Source organism: Aethalodelphis obliquidens, unplaced genomic scaffold (genome assembly GCF_003676395.1).
Source record: "Aethalodelphis obliquidens isolate GAN/ISIS:26980383/991018 unplaced genomic scaffold, ASM367639v1 scaffold7, whole genome shotgun sequence".
Taxonomy (NCBI): Eukaryota; Metazoa; Chordata; class Mammalia; order Artiodactyla; family Delphinidae; genus Aethalodelphis; species Aethalodelphis obliquidens.
The window spans coordinates 68,791,916-68,814,504 of record NW_020837951.1 but is presented as its reverse complement, the minus strand read 5'-3'; the positions used below and the strand labels follow the sequence as shown (position 1 = coordinate 68,814,504).

Sequence of the window (22,589 nt, the reverse complement as noted above, 5' to 3'; positions counted from 1 at the left end):
CTGGTTCAGTCTTGGCAAGTTGTGCATTTCTAAGAATTTGTCCATTTCTTCCAGATTGCCCATTTTATTGGCATAGAGTTGCTTGTAGTAATCTCTCATGATCTTTTGTATTTCTGCAGTGTCAGTTGTTACTTCTCCTTTTTCATTTCTAATTCTATTGATTTCAGTCTTCTCTCTTTTTTTCTTGATGAGTCTGGCTAACGGTTTATCAATTTTGTTTATCTTCTCAAAAAAACAGCTTTTAGTTTTATTGATCTTTGCTATCGTTTCCTTCATTTCTTTTTCATTTATTTCTGATCTGAAATTTATGATTTCTTTCCTTCTGCTAACTCTGGGGTTTTTTTGATCTTCTTTCTCTAATTGCTTTAGGTGCAAGGTTAGATTGTTTATTCGAGATGTTTCCTGTTTCTTAAGTAGGATTGTATTGCTATAAACTTCCCTCTTAGAACTGCTTTTGCTGCATCCCATATATTTTGGGTTGTCGTGTCTCCATTGTCATTTGTTTCTAGGTATTTTTTGATTTCCTCTTTGATTTCTTCAGTGATCACTTCTTTATTAAGTAGTGTATTGTTTAGCCTCTATGTGTTTGTATTTTTTTACAGATCTTTTACTGTAATTGATATCTAGTCTCATAGTGTTGTGGTCAGAAAAGATACTTGATACAATTTCAATTTTCTTAAATTTACCAAGGCTTGATTTGTGACCCATGATATGATCTATCATGGAGAATGTTCCATGAGCACATGAGAAAAATGTGTATTCTGTTGTTTTTAGATGGAATGTCCTATAAATATCCATGAAGTCCATCTTGTTTAATGTATCATTTAAAGCTTGTGTTTCCTTATTTATTTTCATTTTGGATGATCTGTCCATTGGTGAAAGTGGGATGTTAAAGTCCCCTACTATGAATGTGTTACTGTCGATTTCCCCTTTTATGGCTGTTAGTATTTGCCTTATGTATTGAGGTGCTCCTGTGTTGGGTGCATAAATATTTACAATTGTTATATCTTCTTCTTGGATTGATCCCTTGAACATTATGTAGTGTACTTTTGTCTCTTGTTATAGTCTTTATTTTAAAGTCTATTTTGTCTGATATGAGAATTGCTACTCCGGCTTTCTTTTGGTTTCCATTTGCATGGAATATCTTTTTCCATCCCCTTACTTTCAGTCTGTATGTGTCTCTAGGTCTGAAGTGGGTCTCTTGTAGACAGCATATATATGGGTCTTGTGTTTGTATCCATGCAGCCAATCTATGTCTTTTGGTGAGAGCATTTAATCCATTTACATTTAAGGTAATTATAGATATGTATGTTCCTATTCCCATTTTCTTAATTGTTTTGGGTTCGTTATTGTAGGTCTTTTCCTTCTCTTGTGTTTCTTGCCTAGAGAAGATCCTTTAGCATTTTTTGTAAAGTTGGTTTGGTGGTGCTGAACTCTCTCAGGTTTTGCTTGTCTGTAAAGGTTTTAATATCTCCATCAAATCTGAATGAGATCCTTGTGGGTAGAGTAATCTTGGTTGTAAGTTTTTCTCCTTCATCACTTTAATATGTCCTGCCAGTCCCTTCTGGCTTGCAGAGTTTCTTCTTAAAGATCAGCTGTTAACCTTATGGGAATTCCCTTGTGTGTTATTTGTTGTTTTTCCCTTGCTGCTTTTAATATGTTTTCTTTGTATTTAATTTTTGACAGTTTGATTAATATGTGTCTTGGCGTATTTCTCCTTGGATTTATCCTGTATGGGACTCTCTGTGCTTCCTGGACTTAACTATTTCCTTTCCCATATTAGGGAAGTTTTCAACTATAATCTCTTCAAATATTTTCTCAGTCCCTTTCTTTTTCTCTTCTTCTTCTGGAACCCCTATAATTTGAATGTTGGTGTGTTTAATGTTGTCCCAGAGGTCTCTGAGACTCTCCTCAGTTCTTTTCATTCTTTTTTCTTTATTCTGCTCTGCAGTAGTTATTTCCACTATTTTATCTTCCAGGTCACTTATCCGTTCTTCTGCCTCAGTTATTCTGCAATTGATCCCATTTAGACTATTTTTAATTTCATTTGTTGTGTTGTTCATCATTGCTTGTTTCATCTTTAGTCCTTCTAGGACCTTGTTAAATGTTTCTTGAATTTTGTCTATTCTATTTCCAAGATTTTAGATCATCTTTACTATCATTATTCTGAATTCTTTTTCAGGTAGACTGCCTATTTCCTCTTCATTTGTTAGGTCTGGTGGGTTTTTATCTTGCTCCTTCATCTGCTGTGTGTTTTTCTGTCTTCTCATTTTGCTTATCTTACTGTGTTTGGGGTCTCCTTTTTGCAGGCTGCAGGTTCGTAGTTCCCGTTGTTTTTGGGGTCTGTCCCCAGTGGCTAAAGTTGGTTCAGTAGGTTGTTTAGGCTTCCTGGTGGAGGGGACTAGTGCCTGTGTTCTTGTGGTTGGTGCTGGATCTTGTCTTTCTGGTGGACAGGTCCACGTCTGGTGGTGTGTTTTGGGGTGTCTGTGAATTTATTATGATTTTAGGCAGCCTCTCTGCTAATGGGTGGGGTTGTGTTCCTGTCTTGCTAGTTGTTTGGCATAGGGTGTCCAGCACTGTAGCTTGCTGGTCGTTGAGTGAAGCTGGGTGCTGGTGTTGAGATGGAGATCTTTGGGAGATTTTCGCCATTTGATATTACATGGAGCTGGGAGGTCTCTTGTGGACCAGTGTCCTGAAATTGGCTCTCCCACCTCAGAGGCACAGCACTGACTCCTGGCTGCAGCACCAAGAGCCTTTCATCCACACGGCTCAGAATAAAAAGGAGAAAAAGTAGAAAGAAAGAGAGGATAAAAGAAAAGAAAAGAAAGTAAGGTAAAATAAAGTTATTAAAATAAAAAATAGTTATTAAGAAAAAAAATTTTGATGTAAAAAAAAAAAACAACGGATGGATAGAACCCTAGGACAAATGGTGAAAGCAAAGCTATACAGACAAAATCTCACACAGAAGCATACACATACACACAGACAAAAAGAGGAAAAGGAGAAAAAATAATAAATCTTGCTCTCAATGTCCACCTTCTCAATTTGGGATGATTCATTGTCTATTCATGTATTCCTCAGATGCAGGGTACATCAAGTTGATTTTGGAGATTTAATCCGCTGCTCCTGAGGATGCTGGGAGAGATTTCCCTTTCTCTTCTTTGTTCGCACAGCTCCCAGGGGCTCAGCTTTGGATTTGGCCCTTCCTCTGCTTGTAGGTCGCCGGAGGGCATCTGTTCTTCGCTCAGACAGGACGGGGTTAAAGGAGCCACTGATTCAGGGGCTCTGGCTCACTCAGGCGGGGGGGACGGAGGGGGACGGAGTGCGGGGCGGGTGCCTGCAGCGGCAGAGGCTGGCGTGACGTTGCACCAGCCTGAGGCACGCCGTGCGTTCTCCTGGGTAAGTTGTCCCTGGATCCCGGGACCCTGGCAGTGGCGGGCTGCACAGGCTCCCCTGAAGGGGGGTGTGGATAGTGACCTGTGCTCGCACACAGGCTTCTTGGTGGCGGCAGCAGCAGCCTTAGCGTCTCATGCCCGTCTCTGGGGTCCGCGCTTTTAGCCGCGGCTTGCGCCCGTCTCTGGAGCTCCTTTAGAGCAGCATTCTTAATCCCCTCTCCTCGCGCACTAGGAAACAAAGAGGGAAGAAAAAGTCTCTTGCCTCTTTGGCAGGTCCAGACTTTTTCCCGGACTCCCTCCGGGCTAGCCGTGGTGCACTAACCCCTTCAGGCTGTGTTCACGCCACCAGTCCTCTCCCTGAGCTCTGACTGAAGCCCAAGCCTCAGCTCCCAGCCCCGCCCTCCCCAGCGGGTGAGCAGACAAGTCTCTCGGCTGGTGAGTGCCGGTCGGCACCAATCCTCTGTGCGGGAATCTCCCCGCTTTGCCCTCCGGACCACTGTTGCTGTGCTCTCCTCCGCGGCTTTGAAGCTCCCCCCTCCGCCACCTGCAGTCTCCGCCTGCGAAGGGGCTTCCTAGTATGTGGAAACCTTTCCTCCTTCACAGCTCCCTCCCACTAGTGCAGGTCCCGTCCCTACCGTTTTGTCTCTGTTTATTCTTTTTTCTTTTGCCCTACCCAGGTATGTGGGGAGTTTCTTGCCTTTTGGGAGGTCTGAGGTCTCTGCCAGCGTTCAGTAGGTGTTCTGTAGGAGTTGTTCCACATGTAGATGTAGTTCTGATGTATCTGTGGGGAGGAAGGTGATCTCCGCGTCTTACTCTTCCGCCATCTTCCCCTCGATACTCATTTTTCCTGTCCTGGTGCTCGGTTCACCATTCCAGCCGCTTTACTAACCCCTTGTATTAATCTTGAGTTTTCAAAGTATTTGACGTTAGAGCTAAGTGCAAAATTGTTTACCATTTTTTGTAACCTGTCCTTCTATCATAGAGCATTTGGCTATTTGCATCTCATTTGCTAACACATCTTAATATGTATGAATCTCAATATATGTGCATATATACAACACGGATGATATAAACATATATATATATACACAACACTACAGTGTTATAGGTGTAGTTCATAGCTGTCTCCAAATAGTGCTTTGTGTGTGTGTGTGTGTGTGTGTGTGTGTGTGTGTGTTATTTACTGGAAAATGTTACTAGTGGCCCAGTAATGAATAGGAGCTTAAAGTTCATGTTCAGTATCTCTACCTTTTCTTCTTTTTTTTTTTTTTTTTGCGGTACGCGGGCCTCTTACCGCTGGGGCCCCTCCCCTTGTGGAGCACAGGCTCCAGACGCGCAGCCTTAGCGGCCATGGCTCACAGGCCTAGCCGCTCCGCGGCATGTGGGATCCTCCCAGACCAGGGCACGAACCCACGTCCCCTACATCAGCAGGCGGACTCCCAACCACTGTGCCACCAGGGAAGCCCGGTAACTCTACCACTCTTTATTTGCACAAGCAAATGTGATCCTCTGTAGTGACTTTGCCCTGTTTACGGACTAGGAGTGTGTGCTCTTACTGATAGGATAGTCAGGTCTTACAGTTAAAATACTCCTAAGACAAATAGATCCTGGAACCTTCACATGGCCATTTCTTTATAAAAGAAATATATACTTCATAAAACTCTGCAGGTTACATAGAGCAGGGAGTTTACTCAACTGACCTAAGTTGATAAGTCAGACTTAACTTTAGAGAAATGTCCTGGAAAACTAAAGCAATGTGATTCAAGATCCGGGTATACTAGGAGAGACAGTTAAGTGTTTGACATCTGATCTCTCTAGCAGAATGTATGCTTACCACACATACGGTCATATCAGATGGAAGAAGCTAGTTTCTAAAACAGTTCGGAGTGGATGTTTGCTTCTGATTAGCCTGTGTGTATGTGTTGGACGAGTGAGCAATCGGGAAGTCATGACCATGTGTTTGCTGTCATTTAAACTGCCAATCTAATCTAAATATACATGTGGGTGCCTAAGGAGACTTCTTTCTTTTCAAGAGGATCATTCTTAACAGCTCTCAACTCCTTGCTGACACACGTGAACTTTGGGGCACTTCTGTTTTCATGAGGGCTACTCTGTTTCCTTTTAAAAGAGGTGAGGATGATTTCTTTGCTTGCTGTATTTCTGATTTTTAAAGGCCAGCTGTATGTAAAGTTTATTTATTGTGAGCAGTAACTTCATAGGAAAGATAGCTTCTAGGATGTTCTACAAGGTAATGAAAGGGAGGGTGGGGGGATGAGGGTGGTGAGATGAGTAAAAGAACTACAGGGTTTCGATTTATAGAAGAATTCAGTTTTAGATCACTAATTTGCAGGTAGCATGCTATAATCTAATTAAGAAAAATTAGAGACAATGTTTATAAAATAGGAGGTATGATTTTATAATACCTCACTTTATAATGGAGCCCTGCTGTGATTTAAGGTAGGAAGAAAAAAAAGAACCCTTCTCCTCTGACTTTGAAGCATTTACACATATTTTATCTACTCAGGAATTACTAAAACACATATTAAAGAAATTGAAGTTTTTTCTATTCATGATTATTGTAGACTTTTACTTTTTTAGAGAAGCTAAGGATTAGACATAAATATCTTACTAATCTGAAATGAATCTTTTCATTTAGAAAAGAATACTATTCTTCCATTTTTTTCATAATTACATAGCTTATCGTATTCTACAAAGCCATACACCCAAAATGTTTTTCTTTCCCCATTCACGTATTTTTAGATGTAAAAGCAAACAGTGTACTGTTTTTGACTTACGAAAAAATAATAGGACACCCCTTGTCATCTAACTGCTAGAGTATTTGATACAAATTAGCTATCATTTAATTGCACGTTAAAATGTTGTTCCCTTAATATGTTTTGATAATCCTAGAGAAACTGACTTATTTTCTTAAAATTTATGAGTATATAAATTCTTACACAAGTACATGTATTTAATTTTTAATTTCTTTAACAGTCATATTGTATGACAGTTTGAATGGAATTAGGCTTACAGATTAATATATGTGACAAATATAAACTAAGAGAAGTAGTAACAAAATTTAAAGAACATAGCATTTGTTCAGAGTTAGGCATATTTTCCTAGAGAAATATGAGAGTTACATACTTTTATATTTGGAATGTCAGAAAGCATGCACATTTATTGGCAGAAATAAATTTTCCTGGAACCATATTCAAGGATAATTTACCATATGGGTGTCTATAAATTAAATGCAGTTACTTGATGCCCAAATAGTTAATGTTATATATAAATGGGCAAAGTAATTTCATGTAAATACTAAACTCAATAAGTTAACATTGTTTTTCTGATGTAGTAGAACACATTGTTTTTATCCAGACATGGAAATATCTAAAGGCTTAAGAAACTTTTTTTTAAAACAACATTTCCTTTTTTAAATGTTTTCATTCCAGCATAATTTCAGAGAAAACAGAAGCTGATCATAATAATCCCTTTCATTTCAGGAAGAGTCGTATTTAGTAAATTCTATTGTAGAGCAGTAAGTGGAGCTTTAGTGCTCCTTCAAAGCTAGTTTCTCCCCTCTCCCTTCTCTGCTCCCCACCCCACCTCATTGCTTAGCACACACTCAAGGAATTGTGCAATTTGCTCAGTTCATCCAGAAGTTTATGAGAGTAATAATATCAATATTTCTAGTTTTCTTTCAGAGTTTTAGTTGATCAGAAAACACCATTTTCTAGAGTAATTTGACTTCCAAGCTTCCAGCAGCCAGCTGGTAAAGAGGACGTGATCTATTACACATTTCACATTGTTCATAAGATAAAAACCAATCTCTTAGGAGATGTTTTAAGTCAAATGCAATTAAGTGGAAAGAAGAGTCTGTGTTTTCTACTTGCTTTTCAGCACTTGGTTCTTTTAAGTAGAGCAGACAAAAAGGTAGTAAGTAGCCTTTACAAGATAGGAAGAAATTTGAATGCCATATTGTGAACTAAATGTGCCGAAGTTTTAAGATATAATATATATCTTTGAAACATTCATGCTTGTGTACACTAAGGTTTGTGGAATTTGTAGCTGTATAAATACTGTATGTATGTAAGGTTTGTAGCTTTTCCTGAACAATGATTCTATGAGTAGGAAATGCTCTTGTTTCATGAAGATTAAAAACAAGTTTAGGTCTTTAAATCATCCTTGAGGTATTGAAATTGAATGAGCTTCTGAGGATCAATTCACAAACGGTTCTAAACCATGCTCTAAGAATGTTGTAAATCACTTGTGCTGTTGATCTAATTGAACAGCGTGGATCTGGACCCTCATTAACTTGTCTGTAAGGAAGAGAAAATTGAGGAGAGCAAGGAAGAGGCCGTGGAAGACCTTTAGCTGATACTGTCCTGAGCTGCCATTGTCGAAGGACATCTTTTGAGCTAATTTCAGTCCCATAAAAAAAAAAAATCTATTTAGTGATTAGTAATCAGTGGATGAGAGCAGAAAGCCCAAGTGAATAAAGGCCATAAATACTGAAGTCCTTGGGATAACAGCCTGTAAAACTGTCAGAAAGCATTGCTTAAGTGACAAAAGATAGCCCAAAGTAACAACAAGTGTTAGCTCACTAGGCAATACTCCATATTCATGGACAGAAGACATAATTTAGTTTTCCTCAAAAATGGAGGTTCTCCCTTGACTCCAATACCTGCCTCACTTTATTTACTTGTTTTGGATGGTGTCTGTTTGCTTTTAATTTATGGTCGATTGCATTTGCTAGTAGGAATCACGATGCCTGTTTAAAGATAGCTGTGTTTCCAAAAGTAGAACTATGATTGCTGAAACTTCTGTTTAGATCCATCAAGATCTACTTACTTGCTAAGAATGTTTAGCCTAACTAGAGTGAGTGGGTGAGTACATGTTTGTGTATTTTTAAAAGGCAGATGGTTAGGAATTAGATGCTGACAAGTGCCTTTCTCTTGTTTTTAAATTGAAGTCTAAAGTTTACAATTCTTCAATATTTCTCCCTGAGGGAAGAATAAATTAAGTAAATAAAAACAGAAGAATGTAAGGCTATATTATAAACTCTTTTGTTATTACCACACAATACTGAGATGACAAATGGTTAAAGTCTTACTTGCCCGTACTTTAGGTTTGTTTTCAGAGTTAGAGAAAATTCAAGATGATGGAATCAAAGGTCTTTATTCGAAACTCCTATTGTTCTAACTACGATGATGATTTCATGGCATTTGCATTATAATGTTAGCAATCAAAATGATATGTTCTACCGTTTTTACAGTATAACCCTCAAATCCCAAATGCGTGTTTTAGAGATGTGTATGTCTTCAGTGTATTTCAAGTGTTGTGCTTTTTCAAGTTAGAGAATTTTTATCAATGTACCGGCGTTTGCTTTTCAGCATTCCGGCTGTGAGAACTAGAGGTGTCATTCACTTGAAGGGAGCAGATGTTAAAGGTTCTTGCCCCTGCCTCCCTAATGGCAAACACCCTTGAAGAAGAGAAATGTTCTATTACCCAAATAGGCATCTTTCTGATGGTGAGAAAAGGCGGTAAAAGGCAGTAAATCTGCCTTCTCATTATGAAGTGCAACAATAGATTGATTTATGAAGAAAAGCAACTGTTAGGCTTATGTAAGATGTGTGCATGGAAATGTAGGTTCCTTTAGAGCCTTATAAGCAGTAACATTCCTCCTATTCTTGACAAGAATCTAATATTACTAATAGGGAATGTGTTGATTCTAAATACCACGTTTTTTAAGGGGGTACATTGAGAACAAAAAATTCACCTCCTAATGTTTTCACATGAGAACAGTCTCTTAAATGTGCTGTGTTTTTACTATTTTCGTTTATTTTCATTAAGATAGAAGGGAATTTTTAAAAATAGTTTTATTTTTATAAACGTTTTGTTGTATTTAACATTTTAATAGAAGTGAATGCAAGTATAACATGTTTAGATGTTAGACTGTTTATAAACTTTTCAGTTTCACTTAATAAATCGTGTAACTTAAATTTCAGCACACACTGTAAAATGAGAGTTTCAAGTAGAGCCGCAATGAATTTCAAATTTCAGGGGAGAAGGAGGTTATGTGAAGTATTTTTTGTTGGGCTATTATTTTAAGAAAATGTATGTGCACTTTATCTTTTAAATAAGTTTGTGTTACCTCTTACTTGTTAAGGAGCTCTGTTAAAGTATTTTCGTTTAACTTAAAAATTAAAATTTTAAGCTCTAAAGTCAATTTTGAGCATAAAGTACAAAAATCTGGACGGTCCCTGAGTAAATTTTAATGATGCTGCCTTATATGTTTAGCACACGTCACTCCGGAATTTGAAATCTATGTCATATAATTAAGATTTGAGCAGGTAAATTACAGAATTAAAACTGATAATTATCTATAGACTTTTAACTCATTTGTTTTAGCAAACATGTATCCCCTATATATGTATATTTCCAAATTATACATATGGTAATAGCCATATTAACATGTTATATACAAGAAAGCATATACAAAAATTTGAAAATTTAAAAGGAAAAGACAGAAAATAAACATGAGTAAAGGTTCTATTTTCTTTTACCCCTGTGGATTACCTTACACACATCTTTGTGAACATATATGTGCATATCCACACCCAAGGAAGTTTGAAGCCCTCTCATCCAGAAGAAAGGGCTCCAGTATGTTACCTGAAAAATGCACTGTTATTCTAATTAGGAAGATACAAGGCTTGTAAAGAAACAGTCCTTGCAACTATTAACAATCTTTGTTGTCTAGACTGATCATGAGAAGTGTTGCATTTTTAACCTGATGATGATTGGTTAGTTTTCAATCAAAACTTTTTTCCCCAGTGGGTTTTGGTTATTTTGGAAGTCCAAGTACCATGGAAATAAGGATTTAGCAACTAAAATGAACTCTTGATGCTGCTGCTGTGGTAATAAATCTAAGCTTCACATTTAATGGGGAAAATTCTCTAAGATAGTCGAAAGATTAAAATTAATAAAACTTCTTGACATTTGTGTAAGTCTATAAAGATTCTATTGGTGTCAGTCAAATACTCTATGACCATTTTCAAGTAAGCCATTTTTAAAAAGGTCTAAAATTAATAAGGAAATGCAGTTAAATATCTTGTCAAGATCTCTTCACATGTATCTGTGTTTTACTTCATTTCAATTAATTGCCATGTTTTTGATACTCTGAATTTATTATGTTTAATTTACTTTAATATTTAAAATTTTATAATCCCAAACTGAGAGTTATAACCACATATAACGTACTTTTAGGACTTTGTTCAATTCAACACTGCCCTTATATAGAGCAAGAATCCACTAATACTTTTTCATTATTTCAAGTGCTTGTGAGCTACACAGGTGGGTTATTTCACAAGTAACTGAATAGTAGTTCTGACAACAGTTAAGGGATCTTATTGTTAACTGACGAGCAGTGGTGTTTTGATGTTCATTGGTCAGCTTCAGTAGCAGTTAATTATGGGGCAGTTCTATCAGGAAACTCTTTTTCTTCCTATTTCTTTTTTGTGAGGCATTACAGCTCTAAACCCTCTCACTTGTAACTTTTTTCTTCCTCTGCCCTCAAAACACACGAAAGAGAAAAAGAGACCAGTTAAAAGATAAGTCTCTAACATTACAACCAAGTGGTATATTTGATGGCCAGTTGTGAAACTCAACTTCTGTGTGCACAGTCTTTGCTCAAGGAATAGTAACATGCTTATAGGTGGTACAACTGTAAATGGTCTGTTTCCAGATGATTTCTCATTCCTAAAGCTCTTAACAAGTGAGCGATTTTCAGAACACATCTGGCACATGCACCATCTTGCAGCAACTGGATTTTTTTTGAAAGATCACATGTTCTGGCCACAATAGTCAGTAGCAGCCTTCAAAGTACAACTGGTGATGAGAGATAAAAGACTTGAGGCTCCTCTGTTTAAAAGAGAGGAAGCTAAAAGAAAATTATAGCCATCCCTAAGTGTGGAAAAGGGTCTTATGGAAAGATTTATAGACCCTTGTTCCCCAAGGCCATTTCGTTTCCTAATGGGATTTTCTGTTCTCAGACAGGGAGTACAAAATGATGACAGCATTTAATAATAATAGTGAAGATGACGGTAATAACAAAGAAAGCAAACGCAATTGTAAAAACAGAGGCACCTCAATATAAAGCCAATTATCTTGGCACCCAGGATAATTTTGTCTGTAAATTGAAAATATAACAGAAATAAAGATCTTTGCTCTTTTGCTAACCAGGGGGGAGGGTAAGTCTTAGGATCTTGCTCTTTTACAGGCAAATGATGGTTATAACAATAGCTTTTGATAATACAAGGGCCCAAGAGACTAAATACAATTATAATGTAACATCAGATTCACTCAAGTTGTCATAATACTTACAAATGGAGAGGATTTGCCAGAGAGAGATGTGGTTTCTTCCGTGTGGTCACAGACCTGAGTAATTAGCAATAATGGTTCCAGCTTCCTATTCCAGTGTCCTTTCTCCATTAAACCTTGTTTTCAAAGAAAGAGTTGTTGACAGGTTACTTAAAGCATGAATTCTGTTTTGTATTTCTGTTTTTTTTTTTTTTTTTACCCCTGGAGTTTATGGGAATTGTATAGAAGGGTTGGGAAAAGAGAGTAGATCACCCTTGAAGGCAAATAAAATAAATGATTGTAGTGTGTTACCTGATGTGCTTGCTGGTCCTCTCGATCACTGCCAATGTCCAGAGGATCGGGAAAATTCAGAGGAGAAACTAACTTGCTTTTTTATTAAAAAACAAAACTTACTGTACTAGAGAGGCGAGTAGCCAAAATACATTGTAGTATTGATTGGACGAATGTTAGAAGCAGTTGATACAGACACATTCAGACCCAGGGATGAAGTGTTTTGTCTTACCACTGGTTTGCTTTGGGTGCTGATCACAAGATGTCCCTTAGACAGAAGAATATTCAGTTTCACAGTGACATAGAAAACTTTGTTCCCTGACACTAGTGTTATAAAAGGGTGTTAGTGTGTTCAGGACCCTGCTTTAAATTGATAGCACTTTTTCAAGGTCAGTAGGTGTAGTAGAGTGAGCACTGGATTAGAAGTCACAAAACTTGGTTGTAATCCACCTATTGGGCTGGCCAAAACGTTCGTTTGGGTTTTTCTGTACCATCTCATTTGTCACTTAATAAATATTACCCACTGGCCACTTAATTTTATTTTGCTTCCGTTTCATCATCAGTAAAATGGAGATTAAAAAATGTGTTCTATTTTAGTCAGCTCTGGCTGCCATGACAAGGTACCATAGACTGGGTAGTTTAAGTTACAGAAATTTATTTATATATTTATTTATGGATGCTGGGAAATCCAAAATCAAGGTGCTGGCTGATTTGGTTTCCCTGTGAGGGTTCTTTTTTTTGACTTGCAGCTGGCCACCTTCTCACTGTGTCTTCACATGGGAGGGGTGATGGAGGAAGCAAGTTCTCTGGTGTCTTGTCTAAATAAGGGCACTAATCCCATCATGAGAGCCCCACCCTTATGACTTCATCTAAACCTGATTACTCGCAAAGACTGCATCTCTAAATACCATCACATGGGGGTTAGGACTTCAATATACGATTTCTTGGGGCGGGGGCACATGTAGTCCATAGAACTTACTTGCCTTTCTCATGGCAGATCATACGAAATAAAGACTATGATAGAGCTACACAAAGATACATTAAGAGGTTAGAGTTATTGACTGATTTTTCCAATCTTATTCTCATATACCTTTCTATATAAGGTTTTGTTCTTTTAGCATGTTTATTTTGAGTTATTAATGTAAAACCAAATGAAAATAAAAGTTCTCTTGTTTCTAGCCTTTTGACAATTCACTCTTGCATTGACCTTGTTAAATTTAAGTGTTATTTTATAACTTTTAATACTTATTTCCTTGCTTAATTTTTTACCTTGAATTGACATAGCTATCACAATATATTACCTATTAACAGAAATTGGTAAGAGTGTGTTCATAGGATGAAGAACATTTACACAATTGTATAGAACGGATGTTATAGGTCATTTTTCTTTAAAATCAAATGTATATTTGAAAGTTGAGTTGGATTATCTTCAGTTTCTTTATAGTAAAGAAACTAAATGATGTAGTCTCTCTTTTTTTTTTTTTCTTATAAATTCATTTATTTATTTATCCATTCCTGGCTGCGATGGGTCTTCGCTGCTGCACATGGGCCCTCCCCAGCCACGGCGAGCGGGGACCACTCCTCGCTGCGGCACACAGACCTCCCACTGCAGTGTTCTCTCCCGCTGCAGAGCACAGGCTCCAGGCGTGCGGGCTCCAGGCGTGCGGGCAGTTGTGGCACACCAGCTCAGCAGTTGTGGCTTGTGGGCTTAGTTGCTTGAGCAGCATGTGAGATCCTCCCAAACCAGGGATTGAACCCGTGTCCCCTGCATTGGCAGGGGGACTCCCATCCACTGTGGCACTAGGGAAGTCCAAGGTAGTCTCTTTGTTTCAGTTTTGTTGAGATATAATTGACATATAACATTTATTAGTTTAAGGTATATAACATAATGATTGGATACATGAATGTATTGTGAAATGATTGCTACATAAATTTAGTTAATACCCATTATGAATTAGTCTTTTAAAAGTGTATGACATTTGTATTTTCTTCTTTGATTAGTACTCATCCTTGACACAGTCTTTCTGAATATTTGTGCAAAGAAAAGATGATCTTTATCACAGGGTATGTGTTTTCATTTTCTAAACGAAATAGAAATTTGTGAAAAAAAAGGTAGCAATGTGTCTAAAATAATTTAACTAGTTACACGGTATTCTCTTCCTTTCTCCTGAAGAAAGGTATATATAATTCTCCCCCCTTTTCTTTATTTTTATTTTTTTAAAGATCAAGTTGAAGTTTTGTTCATAAATATAGTTGCCCATTAGAAAAGATGGAAATTCTGCCTTCTGATTACCTAAGGAGGAAGTCTGCTCCCAGTTTAAGGAACAATGGCAGATTTTATAAGTCCTGTCATGTGACCTGCCTTGACAGGTGTCTTGTTTGCAGCACTTAACTTCTAGGAGTTATAAACATGCAGTTTTTCTTATTTGTCTTGGACAAAAATAATCCTCTGTAGAAAATCCATTACAAAATGATTTTGCATAGCCATTTAATGTTGAAGATTGCATTGCAAATCTTGGTAGGCCCATTGTTTTGGTAGTAAAGATATATCTTATTTTAGGCAGTAGAGGAATTTGCGATCTATTGTAAATAACAGGAGCAACTAAGTATTGATTAGCTGCCATTGTAACAGCAGTGGGCTAGGAGTTTTTACTTTATTATATCAACTTAACATTATCGCTTCCACGTGAGGTTCAGTGCCCTCACTCTATGAGGAAACTAATGCTTAAGTGTTCTTTCCAAAAACATATATTAGTGAGCAATAGATTTGAGCTTCTTAAGCCTGTAGTTTTGTCACTGTGGAGCACACCATTTAAAGAAACTTCATGTATAGTGTGTGATTACTCAGTAAATCAGCTAAACACGTGCTTAGGGCATCAGCAAAAAGAAGCAAAAAATTTTTTTTAGTGAGGAGAATTTTGATATTCAAAAACAAGTCTTAAATTAAGGGAAAATTCAGAACCTCATTGGAATTCCCTGCACTTAGTTTTTGGCATACCTAGGGAGGGAAAAGGAAGATACCATAATCTCTTCAATCCTTAGGGCCTATACAAATCTTAATCTAGGGCTTCCCTGGTGGCGAAGCGGTTGCGAGTCCTCCTGCCGACGCAGAGGATGCGGGTTCATGCCCTGGTCTGGGAGGATCCCGCGTGCCGCGGAGCGGCTGGGCCCGTGAGCCATGGCCGCTGGGCCTTCGCGTCCAGAGCCTGTGCTCTGCAATGGGAGAGGCCACAACAGTAAGAGGCCCGCGTACAAAAAAAAAAAAATCTTAATCTAGCCCTGTTTATGGTGAATATTTTTGTAAAGCACACAACCTTACCTAGTTTATATAGTCATCCTTCACTTGTATTTTTGGGGGGTAAATCTGATTTTTTTTTTTTTTTTGAAAAATACAAACTTAAAGTGAGCTGCAGCTCTGTTTTGTTGGACTTGTTAAAATCTAGGGCTGTGTCAGCCTCATCTAGTAGCAGAGTGGCTTTTTGAGCAGTTAACATCTAGTTGAATTTTGTCCTGGTCAGCTTAGGTTAGTTTAAGGTCCATCCACCAAAACACAATTGTACATGCTTCATAAATGTTTTTATTTACTGGTAACCATGTTCTGTCAGGGTGCTTTCTTGCCAAATACTTGGAAGAGTAGGCAGGGATACTATCTCTGGATAGAGCAGTAAGTTTCTATTTTTTCTCATGATGCAAACTCTTACGCTTTCTTAAAATTAAGATTCTTTCAAAAACATGTTTTTTGCCTGTATAAAAAGAGAAGTGATCAACTTAATATCAGTGGTGTTCATTAATATCATTTGTTGAACTTTTAAAATATAAACATGGCTGGCATCCACACCCCACCCCACCAAACATTGAATCAGAATCTCCTCATGTGTAGAATCCACCCAGCTGATTCTGATGAAAATTCACAGCTATGAATTTCTGAGTCTTTGGTCAGTGGTTCTCAAAAGTCTGGTTGACCCTCAGAACAGCAGCATCAGCATCACCTAGGAACTTGTAAGAGATCCAGTTTCTCATCACTATCCCAGACTTAGAGAATCAGAAACCCTGGGTGGGTCTGCATTTTAACAAGTCTTCCAGTTGATTCTCTAATGCTCAAGAAAGTATGAGAATCACTCCTTTCAATCATCTCAAAGGTCTCCTCAGCTCTCAAATTCTACAAGTCGTTGTCCTGATTGCAAAAAGCTTCCTGGACATTGCAATTTTCTGCCCATCATTCAACATTTTATCCTCCTCCATCCACTTCTGTTGCTTTCAACTTTCCATTTTAATATTCTCATTGAATGAATATGTCTTCTACTGTAAGCCTGCTCGAATGTTTGGTGGAAGAGTCAGGGTGTTAATGATAAACGTTGCATAGAAAGCCTTTTTCTCCTGTTGTGTTGCGTATTTTTACTGTTTTCCAGTTAGCAAACTATGGCATTATTATGATGGTTAGCAACTGTGGCATTATTAACCTTGTTTATGATTAAGAAACTAAAAGAAGGCTGCCTCCAGATTTGGTTCGGGCATTGGCATGATGCTTGAGACAGATGGGTCACATTTAGCATGGGGTAGTTGGAGAGATGGCCACCGTCCTCTTGATCCTAATCAATGTCACTCTCAGCAAATAGCTCTGGCAGAACAGCTCCTTTAAAGTCCAGTGCAACGATGCGTACTGGCCAGGCAGGATGGGGATTAGAGCTCTCTCTGCTCACTTTAAGGAAACCTCTTTTTTGGCTCCCAAATGGTTTCCAGAGCTATTAAAATAATACCATTTGCAGACACTTTTCATGGCTGAAAAGAGCAACTTCGAGAGGAAAGGGAGTGCTCTGTGGACCACGGGAGAAATGTTTTGCAGCTGGGCATTGCACGTTGCTGCTGACTGCGTGTGCCCTTTCAGTTGTGTGACTCACCATAGTGACTGGACAGTGGAAAAGCCACTTGACAGAAATGAAGAGTACCTCCCACAGGCCTCTGTCCTTGTCCACCAGCTCTCCTTTGTGGGCCGCAAACAGCAATGTGTAGGACATTGTACTGCAAATCTCAAGGAAATCTTGCAGTGGTGATGGGTTGGTGGGCCACCTGCTGCTCATTAGAGATCCCGTCTGGCTCTTTTCCTGCAGGGTGAGTGGTAGATTACTGACACCTGTTTTCCCATCCAGCCTGGGGATGTGAAGTGTGCATTAGGAATGCCTGAAAGTGCTTCCTTGTGTCTGAGTCTGTGGAGCTTGGTGTTGCTTGGAGAGGGGGGAGTAGTGGGTTCAGTGCTGAGAGGGGAGATGAAAAAATCAGGGGTGAGAAACTGTAATACGAGCTGAACTGAGATTCTCACCTTCATGGAGTGGCTTCTGATTGTGCTGTTTGTTTGTCCTCCACGTGGCCGTGATAAACGTAGTCACCCACTGAGCAAAGTAGAAAGATGTTTCTTGTCCATGAGAAGACCTCAAATGTTTCTCAGATAACATGAGTATGGGGACTTTCCTGGTGGCGCAGTGGTTAAGAATCCGCCTGCCAATGCAGGGGACATGGGTTCGAGCCCTGGTCCAGGAAGATCCCACGTGCCGCAGAGCAACTAAGCCCATGCGCCACAACTACTGAGCCTGTGCTCTAGGGCCCGCGAGCCACAACTACTGAGCCCATGTGCCACAACTACTGAACCTGCGCGTTAGCCTGCAGGCCACAACTGTTGAGCCCATGTGCCACAGCTACTGAAGCCCATGCACCTAGAGCCCGTGCTCCACAACAAGAGAAGCCACCGCAATGAGAAGCCTGCGCACCGCAACAAAGAGTAGCCCCCACTGGCTGCAACTAGAGAAAGCCTGGGTGCAGCAACGAAGACCCAACGCAGCCAGAAATTAATTAAGAAAACCAAAACATGAGTATGTAGTTGAAACTATGAGCACATTAAAAATGGAATAGAAATGGTCCACTCTTTCAACCAATTTTATCAACATTGTTATTTTAGACTAAATTGGGCCTTAAATATGTAAAATTCAAACGTGTGGATGGCATGATCAATTTCTCTGCACAGTTCTGTCCATGTGTTTTCTCTTCCCATCTTTACCTACTATAAAGTCTCATAAAAACTGGCAGACAGGGCTTCCCTGGTGGCGCAGTGGTTGAGAGTCCACCTGCCGATGCAGGGGACACGGGTTCGTGCCCCGGTCCGGGAAGATCCCACATGCCGCGGGGCGGCTGGGCCCGTGAGCCATGGCCTCTGAGCCTGCGCGTCCGGAGCCTGTGCTCCGCAATGGGAGAGGCCACAACAGTGAGAGGCCCGCGTACCGCAAAAAAAACAAAAACAAAAACTGGCAGATGGTGGACCAGAGGGCCTAATGTGCCGCCAGTCACAGATAGCGCGCCTGCTGTATGCAATGCATGTTGCTGAGTACGAGGGAATAACAAGCAGCACAAGACAAATGCCCCAATCCTTGCTTTTTCAAGTGCTTGCAGGCTACTAGAAAGAAAAGACATACACGTCGGAGGTAGAACGATACTACTGCATATCTTCTAAGCAGATGATCCATATTTTCAGTGGGTTCGGGGAAGGACGAGAACTCTGAGTTGATGGGTCAAGGAGGATGTGGAAATGTATTCTGGGTACTGAAGGATGAAGGGAATGCATTGAGAGTAAGAGAGTGGGGTGTGTATGTGATGCTCTTTCCCTGCATCAGTGTGCTGTGGAATTAAAAGGGTGGTTTTTTTATTTCTGTTTTTTGTTTTTTTAAGTAGTGGGAACATTCTCCCCTGACTCATTTGTGGGACTTGGCCAGGTCTCCTATTTGTGAACTGGATGAATGGGGTTAGGGTTGGGTCATGGCCTTGGACCAGAGTGAAATTAACTGGCTCATAATGTGATTGAACTAATGACCTTGGCCTCATTACCACTATGTTTTAACCAGTTGAGTCAATCAAACATTGCAGAAAGGGTAATCAAGGTATCTTTCAGAAAGAGATCCGGATAGCAGTAAACATAGGAGTGGAATCAAAGCCAGGTTCTTGCCTCGTATCACACCCAGGTGTTTCCCTCTTTATCCCTGAGTTTTTATACTTGTTTCTGCATCTAATAAAAATATGATGGGCAAAATGAAAAGGACACTGACTCTCTGTGTTAGGATTTTCGACATAAGGCAATTTATAGTCATTTTTCTTACACAGTGTCAGACTGTTTCTGTGGGGTAAAATATGTTTGAGCAAAAATAGTGGTTTTAATTTTAGACATGTAGTGTCCTGTACATTTATTGATAACTTTTTCTTCTTTCAAGTCTGAACAACCCAGTCCTGCCAGTTCCAGCTCCAGCTCCAGCTCCAGCTTCACACCGTCCCAGACCAGGCAACAAGGTATCCACATCTCCTGGGCCAACTAGGAGACATTTTTCTCATATAACATCTTAATGAGTTGATTTATGGCCTATTTTCTACTGTTTTATTATTTGAATGATAACTTGGCTTTTATGCAGTTGTGTTTATTTCCCCTAGGAATGCACTTGAGTATTGTTCTGTTGTATGAGGCCGACCTTTAGAAATTCCCCTTTTTGCAGTCCCTGCCATCAGAGTCCCATTTTACAAAGGGATTATAGACACAGCCCATTCCAGGGAGTTCCCAAAGGAAATACAATAGCAAAAGCTGGACTTGAGAGACTTCGACAGAGAGAAATAGGTTTTTAGTCTCCCTCCTGGACATCTTTCATTTTATTACTTTTCTACAGATTAGTAGACCTTTTTCTTTGGTGAGTGTTAATTTGCTGTCTTTAAAATATATTTTCTTCTACTCAACTCAAAATAAAGAAATTTAATAAAAAAATTTTAACTGGAACATTAACTAAATATATGTTCCACTTTTTCATGTGTGGAAACTCTTCAAATGTGGGCTCCTTTTTTCTGTTTGTTTGTTTTTTTTAACATGAAAAGTGAGACAGTGTCAAGAAATAATTTGTTTCTGAGCATCGTGTCACACATTGCCTTTTTCATTGACCACGCTGAATTCCTGATGGCCCTGTATGTTTTGAAAAGGATTAAACTGTTGTGTGTGTTCAGGCTAAGGCTAAGCTTCCAGGAAAAAATAAGACACTGTTCATTTTGGGTGTCCAGAGTTTTTGTTCCACTGACTTCCAAAGATAAAGGCCCATTACAAAAGCAGAGAAATTTGGGTTTTGCAGAATGTGAGATTACAGAGAGTCAATACTTATTTTAGAAGTGAGTTAACGATAGCTCAGATAGTCCTGTCACAGATTAGACTTTAGGAATTGGCTAATCCAGAATGAAAATGCCTCTCTCACTTTCTTGATTGCCTTTACAATCTCTTCTGTTAAGATTAGAAATATCTACTTTGTTTTCATCACATTTAGAGTAGTATGACGAAAATAAGCCACACGATGCATTTGTTTGTTTGTTTGTTTTTTCAATTCTAGAATAATCTGAATTGATTTTTCTCTCCCATCTACTACTGGATACTCTTTTGAATATTCTGGGCACCTGATTTATTACATGGTCTTCTTTATGTAAATACATGCCAGTATTTTGCCAGGAATTTCTTAAAAAGTAAAATAAAATTGGCTACACAGAATTGTTGCAACAAGACCTTGTGTCCAAGATCAATACAAAATCAGAGATAGGACATTACACCATGGAATTGAAATACTTTATAATCTGAACTTGACTGAAATGCTTGCTTGACCTGAAATTGACCTTGAAATAAAAGGAACAGCTAAACCTTAACAGATCAAAAACTACCACACAAAGGCTGCGCTGCTAAGAACAAGTTACAACCATGGTGATTTATTAGTCTCAACTTTTCAATACACGGATTAACCTAACAAAACATTCAATTTACTAACAGAGCTTTCTTTTTAGGTGTGATTTTTCTTAAGGAAGAAAAATGCATAGAAAAAAATCCCTAGGAAATAGAGATTTTCTAAAGAACATTTTCGGGCATCTGTCATGAAAGCAATAGTGTTTTGGCAGAGGTTGCATTCCAGAAACTACCAAATTTGTCATGTAAATTGTATAAATCTATATGATAGTGGTAATTTTTAACCAGTGCTCTCTGTGCTGGTGAGCATTCCTCTGTGTCTGATGTGGCTAAGTGTGTTTGATTGCCTGTGGTTCGTTGTCATTACTCAGGTCCTTTAAGGTCTATAATGAAAGATCTGCATTCCGATGACAATGAGGAAGAATCAGATGAGGCAGAGGATAATGACAATGACTCCGAAATGGAGAGACCTGTAAATAGAGGAGGCAGCCGAAGTCGCAGGTGAGTGTCTTGGAAGGAATGAGGTTCCCTGTAATGGAAACATACCTTTTCACTCTGCCTAATAGTATAACCACAGCAAAAGTGTGTAACGCCAAAAACAATGGCAGTAAATGGTCACATTCATTTTTTAAGTTGCAGTACCTTGGCATGCTTACGCAACTTCTCCAGGGAACTATTTATTCTTTTTTCTCAGAAAGGAGAGGCTTTTCCTCCATAAATTTTATAGGGAAGAAGTCCTATTAGAAGTCTTTGCTCTTCAAAGTAAATGCCAAGGTGGCAGGACTGGCTGCTGAAATTAACTCTGCTTTCATTTGAAGAATTTGTGTAGATCCATTGCTGTCGGTAGCTCAGAATCTGAGGAAATGTGTTTGCTGTTTGTAGTTAGAAATGCAGAATTGGCTTCAATGCATTATGGGTGTGACCTAAGTAAAACTAGGATCACCTGTGTGTTTTCCAGAAAATAAATTCCTTTTAAGTGTGCTGACAGTTAGGTTCCTTAAGTAGCTTTAATGCGGTGAGGCATAATTCTACATTATAAGATGGTAATTCATGTCACTTATAATTAATAGTCAACTTGAAATTGCCTTGAGGATTTTATTTCTTTATCATGAGGAAAACAAATAGGCATGCTTACTTTAATGCGTTTTGAGTAGAAAAAGTATGGATCTATTTGAACTTAAAAATTACATTTATAATTATTGCGTTAAATCTTTTCCCATTATCTGTTACCCTAAAATTCCTATAAAGAATGCGATCTTAACCCATACTGGACAGACCATATGTTGCTAATTGGTGATTCCTTTGTGTCCTTTGAGAAGAGGCTCCGTAGAGTATATGCCCTATCAAATCTCTCAGCGATTCTTCCTTATGGCCGTACTCAATATCTCTTTCTCCGCCTTGTCTCCCAAACTCACCCATCTGTATTCCTTTTAAATAGGAGAAAATAAGGAACCTTATGGCCTTGGCCTTATAATATTTCCCTTTAGAAGTCTTTAATCTGACAAGAAGGAAACTGATAGGGCAAAAAAAACCTAAAAATGGACTGAAACTTGTAGGTGAGGAGCGTCTTTATAACAACCAACATCCTGATCACTGGCTGCTCTTACGTGTAGCTGGTGAAAAATGCATGACGCTTAGACATTTACTTAGACACTTTCCCAAGTTATTGTTACATAGAAGATCTCCATATTCTGTGATGAGCTGGGGCCTGCCCCCTTCCTGCCCCATCCCCTGAATCAATACGGGTCAGATGATACACGTTTGTGAGTTGGCCGATGTGACGCACAGTTGTTGGAAAGGCTTTTCTCCCC

General features: G+C 38.9%; 1 protein-coding gene across 2 annotated transcripts in view; it reads left to right on the top strand.

Annotated features, from left to right (window-relative positions):
• The window catches only part of MLLT3 (MLLT3 super elongation complex subunit), a 265,175-nt gene that overhangs the window by 222,959 nt on the left and 19,627 nt on the right, over positions 1-22,589 (top strand). For both annotated transcript variants that reach the window (XM_027105946.1, XM_027105947.1), the window contains exons 6-7: positions 19,292-19,367; positions 21,150-21,279. In XM_027105946.1, coding sequence (XP_026961747.1) covers positions 19,292-19,367; positions 21,150-21,279 — 206 coding nt within the window. The remainder of the gene's footprint in view (positions 1-19,291; positions 19,368-21,149; positions 21,280-22,589) is intronic.